Here is a 14,846-nt window from a genome sequence, read left to right as displayed (position 1 = left end):
GCAATTGCCAAAAAATAAGTAAGTAAATGAGAGAATTAAAAAGTAAATGAAAAATTGGTATTAAAGTTTTTTTTTTGTTACAAACTTAAACTATACAAGATTTAATTATAATATAATAGTAGTATTAACATGAATGGACTAATAAATAGCATCGTCAATTGTCACTGTTAAACAAATATTGAATGAATCGAACGGTTGTGTTAACCGACTTTGGATTCATAGATGAGAGATCCAACGATGTAAAAGTCGTAGCTCATGTTATTTTAGTACACTCGCAAACATTATATAATTTGTAGGGAATTAAAAGAAAAAGGAAATTATTGGAGCCGCCGACCTTTGGGGCTTTTTATAACTAAAAAGGTTAAACTACAGAGAGAGACAAAATTAAAAAACGCGTCTTTGCATCTCCGAGAAAAAGCTTGACGATATTGCCTCGCGATCTCATCGGGCTCGTAGATCCATCTACTCAATCCCGTCACCCGTTTTCTAATTCGCCGTCCGGTAAGACCTTCCGGTACTTGTGAATCGGAGAAGAGAAAAGGGGAAAATTATTATCGCGTTTCCTGGGAATTGAGTTTCTAGGGTTTCGTTTTTTTTTTGTTTCCATCGGTCGTGATTTTGATTTCGTTGAAAAAAAGTAATTAAACAGCTATCGAATCTGCTTAATCGTGATTTGATTTCTGGGGTTTCGTTAATTGGGTTATTTCTAGGGTTTTGTGTGTTCTTTGTCATCCTTTTTTGTTATTTCTATATACGATTCAATTTTTCTCATTGGGAAGAAATACGATGGCGGCAGGGGGAGTTGATGTCTCTAGAAGCTCTGTTGCTGCCAAAAAAGACTACGAATTTTATAGGAATGGTTCTCGTGATTTATATGTTCGACAGAGTGGTGGTAGAGATGCTGAGAGGCGTCATGTCAAACGGCCTAACGACCATTATGTCGGGAGGAATGATGGGCGTCATCGATCGCGGTTGGCTTATGAGAAAGGGCAAGTTCGAGAGGAACCGGAGGTTCAGAGACCTCTTGAGAAAAAGAGGAAGTTTTCACCTATTCTGTGGAACAAAGCTCCGTCTTGTGAGAAGACCAAGTCCCCGTTCCCTGTTCCAACTGCAAATTTGATATCCAATCAGGGTGTTGATGTAGCTGCTACTGGAAAGACTTCTTCTTTAAAGGATCAAGTCAGTGTTGTGATGTCACCGGAGCCTGGTTATGTGTCACCTGTACAGCCGTTAGAAGCCCGGTTGTCTGAGAAGAATCCTGTTGATGATTTGGAGGAGGGTCAGTTGGAGGAAGATCAGGTGATGCAGGAATCTGTAAAAGAGGGTTTCTTGGAGGAAGAACAAGTGATGCATGAACAACCTATGAAATCTAGGTGGGGGTCCCCTAAGGAGGAGTTGGTTTCTCATGCTGATAATATTTACAGGACAAGCAGATGGAATAGGAGCAGTTTGACTCCGGAGTGCGGGGAAGTAATGGTGTCTGAAGAACATCATTCATCTGGATCTGGTAGTGGATATCACAGCGTAGAGAAGCTTAGCGCGGATGAGTATTCTGATCGCGAGTGTTGTAGTTCTGATCATGTTGAGGTAGAAAATGAAGCTCCAGCTTCTTTAGATCAGGAAGGGATGAACATGATGCTTGGGAGCAGGTCTGTGAATAACTTTCAGAAGCTTAACAAGATAAACGAAGGAACGTATGGAATTGTTTACAGAGCAAGGGATGAGAAAACAAAGGAGATTGTGGCACTTAAAAAGATCAAGATGAAGGAAGATCGGTTCGAAGAAGAGTATGGGTTCCCTTTGACATCGTTGAGGGAAATTAACATACTTTTGTCATGCAATCACCCTTCAATTGTGAACGTGAGGGAGGTTGTGGTTGGAGGAAAAAATGATAATGATGTTTATATGGTCATGGAACACTTAGAACACGACTTGAGGGGCGTAATGGATAGAAAGAAGGAACCTTTTAGCACTAGCGAGGTCAAGTGCTTGATGATGCAGCTGTTGGAAGGTTTGAGTTACCTCCACACGAATTGGATTATCCACAGGGATCTGAAGCCATCTAATCTCCTGATGAACAATAGTGGGGAGTTAAAAATATGTGATTTTGGGATGGCGCGCCAATATGGAAGCCCTATCAAGCCGTACACCCAGATGGTTATTACTCAGTGGTACAGGCCACCTGAACTTCTTCTAGGAGCAAAAGAGTACTCTACAGCAGTTGATATGTGGTCAGTTGGTTGCATTATGGCTGAACTGTTGTCTCAAAAGCCTTTGTTCCCGGGCAAGAGTGAACTTGATCAGCTTCAAAAGATCTTTTCAGTCCTTGGAACACCAAACGAGGCAAACTGGCCTGGATTCTCATCGTTTCCAAATGCTAAAGCCAAGTTTCCTTCACAACCGTACAATATGTTGCGTAAGAAGTTTCCAGCTATTTCATTTGTAGGTGGTCAAATTCTTTCTGAACGTGGATTTGATTTGCTGAACAGTCTTTTAACTTTGGACCCTGAGAAACGTCTAACAGTGGAAGAGGCTCTTAACCATGGTTGGTTCCACGAAGTCCCTCTCCCAAAATCGAAAGATTTCATGCCGACATATCCTCCAAAGCGGTGCTGAGGGAAACTATTATTATTTGGAGGAGAGGATGTCAACATGGGCGGCACACAGGGAAGTCGACTGGTCTTATTTTGGTTTATTTTCTTTTTTTCATACTCCAAAAAGAATTGTTTCATCTATTTCTTTAACTCTGTGATTTGCCTTGTTGCCTGGAGATTCAGGACATACTACTGTACGATTTATACGGATTCATGTGTAAATATGAGTGTTCCGTGAAAGGTGTGTTTCTCTCTTTTCGTTTAGAACCCTAATGGGATGAGTTATTGTTATGAAAAGCAGCTTGGTTATGATTTATGTCCTCATATTTCTTTGTGCATTGTTTTTGTTTTTATTCACGAGGTAAATGCAAAGAGTTTTTTCACAAACGTGGAAAAGGAAGTTGTTGACATCAGTAAGTTTATTTTGGTTACTTTTATTTACTACGCTCTATTTAAAAAGCTAGTTTGTTTGTCTGTTCGATGTCACTTTGTCTTTGAGTTCGTGTTTGGTCTGTTGGCAGAGAGAAGAAGATAATTCGTAGTGCACATGCGTTAACATATGAATGGTTTTGGGATATCAGCTTTTGAACGATGCTCGAGTCAAATAAAAATTAAAAAATGTCCTCAACGCTAAAACCCTTTTTCCTCCTTTCTTGTTAACTTTTTTTTTTGTAAACAACCAAGTTAATCGATTCAATGACGAATAAAGGACAGTTTCAGTCATCTTTGTTACTTAATACCATGAAAATAAAGGACAGTTTCACAAGAGTGATTGATCATTATGAGAAAAGCTTCTTTTGTCTTGGTGTCTGCTCCCAGTTTCTGATCGTTACCAATATGTAATTATGCAGTTTCAGCTATCTGTTACCCTGTCACAAAGCCTCATTCAAGTGAGATAACTAATTGTAAAAAGAACCTAATATCATTATCTTGGAGTATTTGTTTTAAATTTTAATGTTAATGTGTGATGGTCGATTGAAGGAGAACATAGAAATAAAATAGAATGATTGCCACATCATCTGATTTCTCTTGATAAATATCAACTTACACAGAATTATAGAAAGCAAGAATGATACTGCTAATGGAGTAATAATTATTCAGAATTTCAGATATAGGATAAAATAAAGTAAAGAGTGCTTTAGTCATGGGTCCTCCTTTCCATAACTGTACAAGTGTCCAGACAAAATGACCAGTTTCAACGCCCATATCGAGACATCACACATTAGCTTTTTAACTTTTTTACTGACTCTGACACCATCAGATCCACACGTGGCGACAATTCATTTAGCCACTTTCCCCAATTAGGGTTCTTGATCGTGGTTTTGAGGTGATTCGGACAACCTTTTTACTTGTGTTTTCGAGCGTCTCTACTTTTAGTATTTTCATATCTTTCTTGCGCTCTGTCAGATTTTCATTCGCTGAACATGACCAAATTCATTGCTTATTTTTTATAATATATATAGTACTTTGGTCTTACTTTTTTATTTTATATAAAATTATATACTAGCCAAATTATATGGTGAGCATTTTAATTCGGAGGTTTTTTGAACCAAACAAAATTAAGGTTTATATATTTTTCTTTAATACTAATATTTAATATTGAATTTATCAGCAAACGATGTTTTTTCATTGGTTACTTCATATCAAACATATGCCAACATATTGTCCGCAATTTTTTTTCTTTTGTCTTTTGTGCCAATTTTTGCAAGTTACTTTTTTTTTTTCTAAAAAACACTCCGTATATTATTAACAGATACTATGTTCTATTACAAAAGGTAAAAACCAATAATACCAACAAGAGTTCTACGATATCGAAAAAAGGAGCTTACATGTACACGTTATATATAGTAAAAAAAAACCGTTAAATTAATTATTAATATTTATTCTTATTTTGAATGAATGAATAGTCGAATTTTAATATCATTTTGAGATTAATTATGGCTTTTGTTCAAATAATTATAGTATTAGTTTAGTTCTTAACGGATAAGATTGCTTTGTCCCCATCTGCATATTAAATCGTTGGATGAATCATACTTTTTATAATAATCAAAATTTATTATTTAATGAACACGGCACAGCATGTTAATTTGCCAGTTCCGTCAACTATTATCGCATATGATAAAATTGTAGATAAATATTAATTTCAGTTACTTTGTTTAATTCTTAAAATATACCACCTAAATTTCACTGGGAAATTAGTGTTCTTAATTAGATCAATAAACTAGTCATCAGAGGATTTCTTGAGAAACAAAATATTGCAAGAATAAATAAACTATGTAAAATGCATGACTTCCAAAGGAATTGGTTGAAAAAAGTTAATTTTCGATGGTGGTAACTGGTAAGGTGGTTTATGTGAAACTGTTGGCTAGCATCATTATATAATCAATTAGCTACATGAATAGAATCAGCAGATGAGAACTGAGGGTGAGAGCCAATGATTATGTGACCAATGTTTTAATTAATTAATTTAGTATATACGTAATTACGTATGTATCAGTGTCTTTTAAGCCATATATAATTGACCTCATCCAACCCTTAAAGATTGTATATGTGTGCATCATATCCTTCTTTTTTTAGAAAGTATAAAATGTTTTTTTTTATAATTGCATTTACTACCTATCTATAGGGACGTAAAGTGGAACCACTAGCTCAAATCATCTATACTCAAGTGTAATTAAGAATTGAACTGTATGTTTAATATTTCCTTTTTACTACTCAATCGAGGGACAACCGGACACGAAACGACCATATATGGCTTCCCTAGTTAATTTCATTTTTGGATTTATAAATGTGTGCTCATTGTTAAAAGTATTTATAATAATGAGAAAATGAAAGATGAGATCGGATGTTAAAGAATCAAACCTAACTCCCAAGTCTCAACATCAGTCATCAGTTTCGTCCCACTTTCACGTTGGAAAATTCTAGGATAGACTATTTATTAAGCCTGGTTAATTAACTAATGAGGTGTTTGGATTAATTATAGTCAATTGGTAAGCTAATTACATGTCTCTACGTGTCCTCTTCCGTGTTACCATGCAAAGTACAACGCAACACAAACCCCATCAGATATTTCTTGATGCCATCGCTCCTGGGAACTCCCTACCGAATCTACTTTAATCTTTTGTTTATTTTTATAACATTTTCACTCTTTTGTCCATAATTTTTCCCAATGGGGTATGGGGATAGAACCACCACGATGTATTTAGTCTGTTTGCTAATATTCCAATATTACAATTACCACTACTACCAAATTACTCCTAATGTTTTTGTTTTCTAGACTTGAACGTAGACCCTAATTAGAAAGAAGAAACATATTTTTTTTCACACTTTCACCAAAGATCATCACAAAATGTATATATTACAATTATTACTAATTTTTTATAAAGTGATTAAAGAATTGAATGAATTTATGGAGTTTGCACAAATATATATGTTCCATGTGTCCATTCCTGAGTAGTAAATGTTTAATGTATTATAAGTTGTTAGTTTTTTATAAGAATAAAAGAAACATTGCATATTTCATGTATTTATACGCCGTTCAATGTTCTTCTTTTCCTGAAAAGAGGTGACCTAACTCCATTGGCACAAAATTCGTCTTTAGACATGAGATCATCGATCTTGTCCCCTTAATCAAGATTTGAGATCTAGAGTCGCGATCACCTTTAGTTAATTAAGATTCCACTAAATTAAATTCAGAATTGGTCAATGATAATGTATGAGTGAACCCTCATCTCTTGGACCATGCCTAACTTTACCTTTCTTTTCTTCCTATCATCGATATACTATATTTTAACCTAATTTTTTGGCATTTATTCATGATTGAAAGTTTGAAACCACATACGACTTTTAGTTTTTCTTTTTAACCTAAAACTACATGTTGGAACGTCGAAAATTCGGAAACAGTCAGTAAAATGTTAGCTATTATTTTTTTTTCTTTAATAAATTCTGAGCATATTAGGATATATATCAATAATTTCATATAATGTTTATATATATATATATATATATATATATATATATATATATATATATATATATATTCTTATGAGTTTCTTTCTGGTTGCTATTGTGTACAAAAACATTATAACCAGAATCCACATGCACATCATGAAAATATGTTCAAACATTGGTTTCTTTTCCTTTTGACAATGTCATTTACTATTTAAAAAATTAAACTCTAGAAATTTTATATTTACAATGCGAATCCGTAACCTAATATATAACATACTTTTTAATTTAAACAATTTATGAACAAAATATCTGTTTTTTTCTAGGCCAAACAAATCAGTTCGATCGAGTACGAAAGTATATAGTAAACACAAGGCCACAAGGGTCATAGTGATAATTAACGTAAATCATCAGCTACTAATATAATACTTTTAAGCGCAGATTCTGAGTTCAATACGACAATACCCTTCCTTGTATAGACCTAATTAATCATAAAAATCTCGAATCCGATTTGGTGCTAACATTATATTATCTTCACGCGAATTAAAAAAATCGAAGATCAAGAAAACGGTAGGCTTAGAATGGCCAGTCTGACAAATCAAATATGGAACTTCTTCATTTTAAATAAATACTAGCCTAATAATTAAATACAATGTAAAAAAAAAGAATATTATATATCAATGATCTCACGCCATTTTTGAATAATACGTAACTTTCATGTCTTTAAATAGAAGAAAAAGAAGACCATGTGCAAGTGCAACGGTGATAAGCGTATTCTAGACAGAGACACGCGTATCAACCAAACACTTGTCACCCTCACAGTCCCTATATAAACCCTTCTCACCTCTCTTCAGTCTTCAGTATTCTCCAAAAGCTCACATTAAAACCTAAATTAATCATTTCTTATAAGAGAAAGATATATAGAGGGAGATGGACGGTAGAGGAGGTTGTTGCATAGCCAGATATGGCGGTTACGGTGGTCGTTACGGTCTCTCCAAAGCTGATCGAATCATGCTTCGGTTTCGTCCCATTGCTCCTAAACCGGCCGGCGACGGAGGAAGTCTCTCTCCCATCACCACCAAGCATGGATCCACCGCAACTACCAGCGGCGGAAGCTCCGATGTTTCTGGTAAATCTGGGAGAGGGAAGAGGAAGTATCGGAAAGAGAGTTCCGCCGGTAACTCCCGGAGGTGCAATAAGAAAAAGAGAGATCTCGGCGCAGACGCTGCTACTACTACGGCGGTTACGTTGTCTCTTTTACCAGAGACGCCTGAGATACGTGTTTTTCCGGATCTGAATGCTTTCCCGGTGGAGAATAAGCAGAAGCGAAACGGTCCATTGTGGCTGAGTTTCAACGGCTGTAGTGAGGTGTTAGCTCCGTACAAGACGGCGGAGATATCGCGAAGGACGGTGGTTGTTTCGTCGTGTGTGACGGTTGAGCGTGTGACTGACGCTTGGATCGACGGTTATGGATTAGGGAAGACAGATGATGAGAGGAAGATGAATCTTGTGAAAGACACGTGTCCTGGTTTTACATCGGACGGTTTAGGGAGAGTCACGTGGACCAATGAGGCGTACAGGAAGATGGCTAGAGAAGATATTAATATTCCGATGGAGGAAACTGGTGTACCGGAGATTAATCACGATTTTCACGTGATCGTACGGTTGGTGATGAAGGAGAGACCGATGCTAACGTACCCGGCGTTCACATGCAGAGTGAGATTACAGTACACGTGTCAAGATCGAGAAAGAGGATCTGTCACGGTGCCTTGTGACGTTTGGAGAATGGACGGCGGAGGTTTTGCGTGGAGGCTTGACGTTACGGCAGCTCTGTGCCTGTGACGACGTTCTTTCGATACCCGCCGTTGGATATTCACATTAATTGTGAAAATTGATGAACGGTCCCGATCGTATTATATACATGGCCTTCGTAGAACTAAAAATAGCAAGTGCTAGTGAGCTTTGGTTTTATTTAATTTTCACCTTGAACATATGTTTCTGTTTTTTTTTTTTTTTAAATTTTGTTTCCTTTGGTTAGGATTATTGTTTATAAAATGCTCTTTTGTTTTCTCTCTTGAGTTATGAAATGATAATCTGAAGTTTAAGTTTTAAAGTTAAAACTTAAAGAAAGTTGTAATGAAGTATATATGTAAGCCTTTTTATAGGTTTTGTTTTCATTTTCCACATTATTCGTTTTCATACATTATTATGTTAAACACGACATTATATGACAATTATAGTATTTCACTAATGGGCAGGCTTATTGTATTCATTAATGGGCCTTGAGAAATATTGTAAGGGCCTCAAACTCAAAAAAGATTCACTGGCACGTGTTATTCAAACGCCTTTTTATAAGGCGCGTTAAGTGGATAAAATAGTCAAAATGGTAGAGACAATGTCGGTCGGTAGCCGCGTCTATTTCACGCGCTAAGTAACACGTGTCTTTTTAATTACCACTTTGCAATATGGAAAATTTAAGATATCTTTCTCAAATAAATTAGAGATCCAGGATTCACTAGATTGCGCTCGTACACCTCACAGCCGTTAGATCTTAATACCGACGGTAGAAAACGAACGGTTATTTTCAGCCGTTTAGATTTTGGTTGGCTGTGTAATGAATGGCTTAGATTAGGTTAAAGGCGGCGGGCTGATCATCTCTTGAGATCTATAAGTAGAGAAGCAAATTGGTTCGTTATTCTCCGTAAGTCTCTCTCTCTCCTCTCACCTCTTTCGTTATTTCGAATTTGTTCTTTTTTTTTTTGGCATTGGAAGCGATATATCGCGAAGCTCTCGATCTAGGGTTTTCCAAATCGATTTTGGTAGTTTTTTTTTTTCTTCCTCTCTACTCAGTCGAGGGTTTTTCTAGGGTTTCGATTTAGCTTTCTTCCCCCCAATTGCCGTTGAGGAAGATATCTCTCACTCGGTGATTTTGAATTTGATTTTTGATCTGAGGGAGAGAAGGAAGGAAACTTAGACCAATTTGCGAATTTGATTTTGGTAAGTATACGTTGTGCAATTCATACGAATACCATCATCGGGTTGATTTGGTAATCGCATCTTTGTGATTCTTTTATTCGGCGAATTGTGGTATTGGCTCGATAGCAAGGAGGGTTGATTGGTTACTGCAAATTTCATTGAACCTCGCCAAAGGGGTTACCAATAGATTCATTGTTGAAGCAGAAGCAAGAAAAGCATACTTTGCTTGATTTTTTTTTTTTTGAAGTTAGTTCTGTATTCTCTAATTCGAGTCTTTAAAATCCTGAAATTTGAATGGCTTATAGTGAATGATGGGTAAAGCACGGAAACACCCTAGAGTTAAATCATCGGGATTTGTTCCTGATTACTTGCAAACGGCGGTTGAGCCTGATGACTTTGCTTACTCAGGCAGAATCGATTCTCAGATGAAACATTTAGAGGAGACTCCTCCATTGAAAAGGAGACGTTTTGGTTTGAATGGAGATAGCTATGGTGTTCCTAAAGAGGTTTTCTCTTTGGCCAACTTGTCGAGGTCTGAGAGAAAGAATTTAGTTCACAAGTTGAAGATGGAGCTTCAACAGGTCAGGGACCTTAGTAAGAAGATTGCATGTTTCAGTTCAGACACTGTGCTTTTGTCACCATACAACGATATTCAAAGCTGCAGTGATGGCCCTAGGAGGATGCCACCTGAAAACTTTGCTACATTTCCTGGGTCACAGGGGAAAAAGCGTCCTGCTGTGCGCATTGACAAGCAGCGGACTAAGAAAGGACCATCTCGATTGGATGTCCCAACAAATTCTACCCTTGCTTCAGTGATGAAGGAGTGTGAAACGTTACTCAATCGTTTGTGGTCACATAAGTTGGGGTGGGCGTTTCGTACTCCAGTTGATCCAGTTATGTTGAATATTCCAGACTATTTTACTGTGATTAAGCATCCAATGGATCTTGGAACGATCCGGAGCAGGCTGCGTAAAGGTGAATATTCTAGTCCTCTGGACTTCGCAGCAGATGTGCGTCTTACATTTTCAAATTCTATAGCTTACAATCCACCAGGGAATCAGTATCATGCTATGGCTCAAGGTATCAGTAAATATTTTGAATCGGGATGGAAAAGTATAGAGAAAAAAATACCTGTGACAAAACCACCAGTCGTTCCAGTAACCAGTTCTGCTTCTCTAGACTCTGAAATCCCTTTTGAAGTTGTACCATTGAGAAAGAAAGCAGCTACAATGAACGAGAACAAGCAGAGGGTGGCACCTGCTAAGTTGGTCATGACAGATGATGAGAAGAAAAAAATAAGCCAAGATTTGGTGGCATTAGAAGAAGATTTCCCTCAAAACATTGTTGATCTCCTGAGAGAGCAAAGTGGCAATGATGGTCAATCTGGAGAAGTTGAGATTGAGATTGATATAGAATCGCTTTCTGATGAAACCTTGTTCAAGGTTCGAAAACTCCTGGATGACTATTTAAGCGAGAAAAAGAAATCGTTGGAAAAGAGTGAACCTTGTGAGATAGAGGTAAATAATCTCTCTGATTATTTTTACTAATTGTTTGTGAGCTCTAGTAAATCTTGACATTTGACTTTTGGTTTAATTTCTCTGTTACAGATCGTTCATGACTCTGGATTCAGTAATTCCCCTCTGCAGCCTAGTAAAGGTAAATTTTTGCCTTTTAATTCGATTTCAAAAATGGTTTCCTTCAGTAATCTGATGCATTCCTTTATCACAGGTGATCTGCAAATTGACGAGGATGTTGACATAGTTGGTGGGAATGACCCCTCTGTTTCAAGCCATCCTCCTCCTAAGATAGAAAAAGATGCTGCATGTAGAAATAATGAAAGCAGCAGTTCGAGTAGCTCTAGTAGTGAATCAGGCTCTTCATCAAGTGGTTCGTGTTTATGCGAGCCTTCTTCTAATTCCTTAGCATAATCATTTTTTCTCCTTAAATAGTGCACTGATTTGTACAGTATGTAAGAATAGCTAAGATTGGAAATAAAGTAACTTTTCTGTTCGAATGATTAGTAGTGGACTCCTGAGTCTTGTTTTGTAATTTGAGCCTGTGTCCCATCCCGTATTATCTGTTTGATACTTTTTCTCTGCTCTACTAATTGTGGTCATCCTCTTGCTATAGAGGATAGTTTAGTTAGTTTCTGTGGTTTATCGTTTATGACGAAGAAATTAAGTTCTTACTGTGGTTTTGCAAAACTGTAGAATCGATTCCTTTGCTTATTTTTCCCCCTTAGGAAGAACTTTTTATACTGATGTTTTCTGTGATTATCTTTCAGATTCTGGATCTAGTAGTTCCTCTGGGAGTGAAACAGATTCTAATAAAGCTTCAAAACCTACAAGTAGAGAGGTATATTTAATGGTGGAATAAATTATGTTATAGAGTCACTGTGTTGGTTATTGCTCTAATTTTTCTCTGCAAGATTTTTAATTTACCCTCAGCAAGATTTCCATGAACTATTTGCAATCATATAAGTGAAATTTACTACAGAAGAATAAGTATAGTCTCCTCTTTAATTTAGGATAAAAAGGAACCAGGAGTTGGTATAAACAGAAAGGAGGACAATTGCAACAGTGAGAAGATAGTTGTAAATGGTTAGTTTCTATCCAATTGATGTATGCAAGTTAGAATGCTCGGATAGATAAGTCTTCCCGAATTTCATTCTTTATTCTCTGTAGATTCTTTGAATGAATTGGGTCAACTTGGGCATGCTGGTGGGGAAAAGTCGACCGCCATGGATGCGCTAGTTGTTCCAGATGGTAAGAAATGAAAGTTAAGGAAGTTGGAGATGGTAAAGGCTGTTTATTTACAGATCATGATTTTTCCTGTCGTGCTTTGGTATTATAGAGGAAACAGCTCCACCTGAGAGGCAAATTTCTCCAGATAAGCGCTACCGCCAAGCTTTGTTGAAGAATCGTTTTGCTGATACCATTATGAAAGCTCGAGAGAAGGCTCTTACCAAGGTTAAATTTTAAGTGCCTGATCTACTATGACGAAATAGCTCTTCGTAATGTGGAAGGGCTTAATAAAAAATTTTGATGCATCAAATTTCAGGGTGAAAAAGGTGATCCTGAAAAATTGAGGATAGAAAGAGAAAAGTTTGAAAAAAGGCTAAGAGAAGGTTGAATTTTTGCATCAAGTGTGGTCATGTACCTCATAATTTCTAACCAAATTGCTTGTTAATTCTTGCGATTTTGTCTTGATTAGAAAAAGTACGGTTACAAGCCGAGGCCAAAGCAGCTGAGGAGGTTAGGAGAAAAGCCAAAGCAGAAGCTGCAGAAAAAGTGAGGAGGGAAAGAGAGCAAGAAAGAGAAGCTGCACGTCAAGCTTTACAAAAGGTATAAAAGACTTTTCAAGTTTCTCTTCTATTATTCAGCGTCCTATCTTTTCAAGTTTCTCTTCTATCATTATTACAAAAGGTATAGAATGATGATATTGATAAATGATTTTACTGGTTGGTTGCAGATGGAAAAGACAGTGGAGATAAACGAAGGTATACGGTTTATGGAAGACCTCCAGATGTTTAGAGCTACAGGTTCCGAGGGTGATCAATTACCGACTTCCATGGACGAGATGAGTCCCAAGTGTAGTGAGGATATGTTGGGTAGTTTCAAGATTGAAGGCAGTAATCCATTGGCACATCTAGGTTTGTATATGAAAATGGATGAGGATGAGGATGAAGAAGAAGACCCGCCACACTTTAGCCAAAGAGAAGTAGAAGACCATCTCACTGACAGAAGTGAAAAACAGGAACTTAGTCCTCACAGAGTAGAGAGAGAGGACCAACTTGTTAGCGGAAATGAAGAACCGGTAAGCGAAAAGGTACATGATAATAAGGGCCAAGAAGATGAAAAACCCATCAACCCAAATGAAAGAGAAGATCAAGTGGGGAATGTGCCAGAACAAGAAAGTAGAGTCGTTGACAAGGAAGAGCAAGAAACTGACGATGTCGACATGAGAGAGCAGAAAAACGAAGTTGTTGACATGGGAGTGGAAGAAGAACATTCTTTTGAAAGAAGTCAAGGACGCACACTAAGTCCTGACAGAAAAGAGGGAGTGGACCAACTCGTTAGCGGAAATGAAGAATCGGTAAGCGAAAAGGTACAAGATTATGGTAACCAAAAAGAGGAAAAATTCATCAATCATAGCGAGAAAGAAGAATTAGTGGAGAATGTGCTAGAGCAAGAAAGTAGAGTTGATGACAAGGGAGATCGAGAAACTAAAGTTGTCGAGATGGGAGAACAAGAAAATGAAGTTGTTGACAAGGGAGTAGAAAAAGAACTTCGGCTTGACAGAAAAGAAGGACAAATACTTAGTTCCCACAGAGGAGAGGTTGAGGACCAACTCGTTAGTGGAAATGAAGAACTGGGAAGCCAGAAGACAGATAATGAGAATGAAGAATATGAAAACCCCATCAACCAAAATGAAAGAGAACAAGTGGCGAATGCGCCAGAGCAAGAAAGCAGAGTTACTGGAAAGGAAGATCAAGAAACTGAAGTTGTCGACATGGGAGAGCAGAAAAGCGAAGTTATAGAAAAGGGGATTGAAGAAAATGAAGATGTTGACACGGGAGTGCAAGGAAATGAAGTTGTGGAGAAGGGACGGAAAGAAACTGAAGTTGTCGACAATGGGGAGGATGATGAAACTGACCTTGTCGGAGAGCAGGAAACTGATGTTGTCGACAAGGCAGCAGAGAAAGAAACTGACCTTGTGGACAAGGAAGAGGAAGAAACAGAAGATGTGGACGTAGAAATTGACTGATAATTCTTTTGATCGGGTCTTGTTAAAAGCAACAAGAAGAAAATAAAAAAAGTGGGGAAGGGGATGTTGCGCGTTGAATCCTTTATATATCATATGTGATGTGGCGTGGTGAAATGGGCTAAAAGCAAGCAAAAGAAAGGGAAAGCCACAGACATCTTAGAAGACTCTTCGTATTGACATCACTATACAAGACAGAAGATGAGTCTGTTTTGCCTATTTTTCAACGTGACTCTGTTGACAATGATTCTTAGGCCATGAATGGTAATTAGTTTTTAGATGGTTTTTGGTTTTTAGATTTTAGATTTTGAATTTTGGTTTCTGATTTCTTAATTTTTAGTTTTTGCTATTGAATTTGAAATTAATAAATAAAAAATCAAAAATTCAAAAATTAAAAATGTTCTCGTTGAAAATAATTATTTTTTACAAAAACCACAAATTATGGTTGTTAGTTTTTCTTTGAAATTGCAAGAAACCACCCAAAAACAAGTTTCTCTAAATTCAAGGGAATCTATTTTTTGAAAATCTTGAGTGGTAAAAAAATAGATTTTCAAAGAATCAGAA

General features: G+C 37.0%; 3 protein-coding genes across 26 annotated transcripts; all 3 read left to right on the top strand.

The window, feature by feature from the left end:
- The first annotated feature begins 312 nt into the window (after window positions 1-312).
- Window positions 313-3,317, top strand: LOC104762475 (cyclin-dependent kinase G1). Of its 21 annotated transcripts, none has more exons than XR_015589246.1 (5): window positions 329-501; window positions 797-2,416; window positions 2,525-2,835; window positions 2,956-3,007; window positions 3,116-3,317. XR_015589246.1 is itself a non-coding variant. In XM_087499833.1 (3 exons), the coding sequence occupies exons 2-3, from the start codon at window positions 1,192-1,194 to the stop codon at window positions 2,614-2,616; spliced, it is 1,317 nt and encodes a 438-aa protein (XP_087355959.1). In that variant the 5' UTR covers window positions 329-501; window positions 797-1,191; the 3' UTR covers window positions 2,617-3,317. The 21 variants fall into 21 exon arrangements, 3 of the variants coding, with proteins under 3 accessions (XP_087355959.1, XP_087355960.1, XP_010484067.2); XR_015589249.1 differs by having other exon boundaries at window positions 2,490-2,835; XR_015589244.1 differs by having other exon boundaries at window positions 2,956-3,317.
- A 4,000-nt stretch (window positions 3,318-7,317) lies between these two features.
- On the top strand, window positions 7,318-8,726 carry LOC104762474 (uncharacterized). The gene has a single exon (XM_010485761.3). The coding sequence runs from the start codon at window positions 7,473-7,475 to the stop codon at window positions 8,382-8,384; it is 912 nt and encodes a 303-aa protein (XP_010484063.1). The 5' UTR covers window positions 7,318-7,472; the 3' UTR covers window positions 8,385-8,726.
- Window positions 8,727-9,066: 340 nt separating this feature from the next.
- On the top strand, window positions 9,067-14,680 carry LOC104762473 (transcription factor GTE10). 4 transcript variants are annotated; one of them, XM_010485758.3, is made up of 11 exons: window positions 9,241-9,539; window positions 9,824-11,035; window positions 11,126-11,174; window positions 11,247-11,405; window positions 11,803-11,873; window positions 12,046-12,118; window positions 12,203-12,283; window positions 12,372-12,487; window positions 12,579-12,645; window positions 12,732-12,862; window positions 12,990-14,680. In XM_010485758.3, the coding sequence occupies exons 2-11, from the start codon at window positions 9,827-9,829 to the stop codon at window positions 14,283-14,285; spliced, it is 3,252 nt and encodes a 1,083-aa protein (XP_010484060.1). In that variant the 5' UTR covers window positions 9,241-9,539; window positions 9,824-9,826; the 3' UTR covers window positions 14,286-14,680. The 4 variants fall into 4 exon arrangements, with proteins under 4 accessions (XP_010484059.1, XP_010484060.1, XP_087356243.1 ...); XM_087500116.1 differs by having other exon boundaries at window positions 9,243-9,539; window positions 9,645-11,035; XM_010485757.3 differs by having other exon boundaries at window positions 9,067-11,035.
- The last annotated feature ends 166 nt before the right edge of the window (window positions 14,681-14,846 follow it).

The sequence above is a fragment of the Camelina sativa genome, chromosome 18, assembly GCF_030686135.1.
Source record: "Camelina sativa cultivar CO46 ecotype springtype chromosome 18, ASM3068613v1".
In the NCBI taxonomy this organism is placed as follows: Eukaryota; Viridiplantae; Streptophyta; class Magnoliopsida; order Brassicales; family Brassicaceae; genus Camelina; species Camelina sativa.
This window is presented reverse-complemented; position numbering and strand designations above follow the sequence as displayed.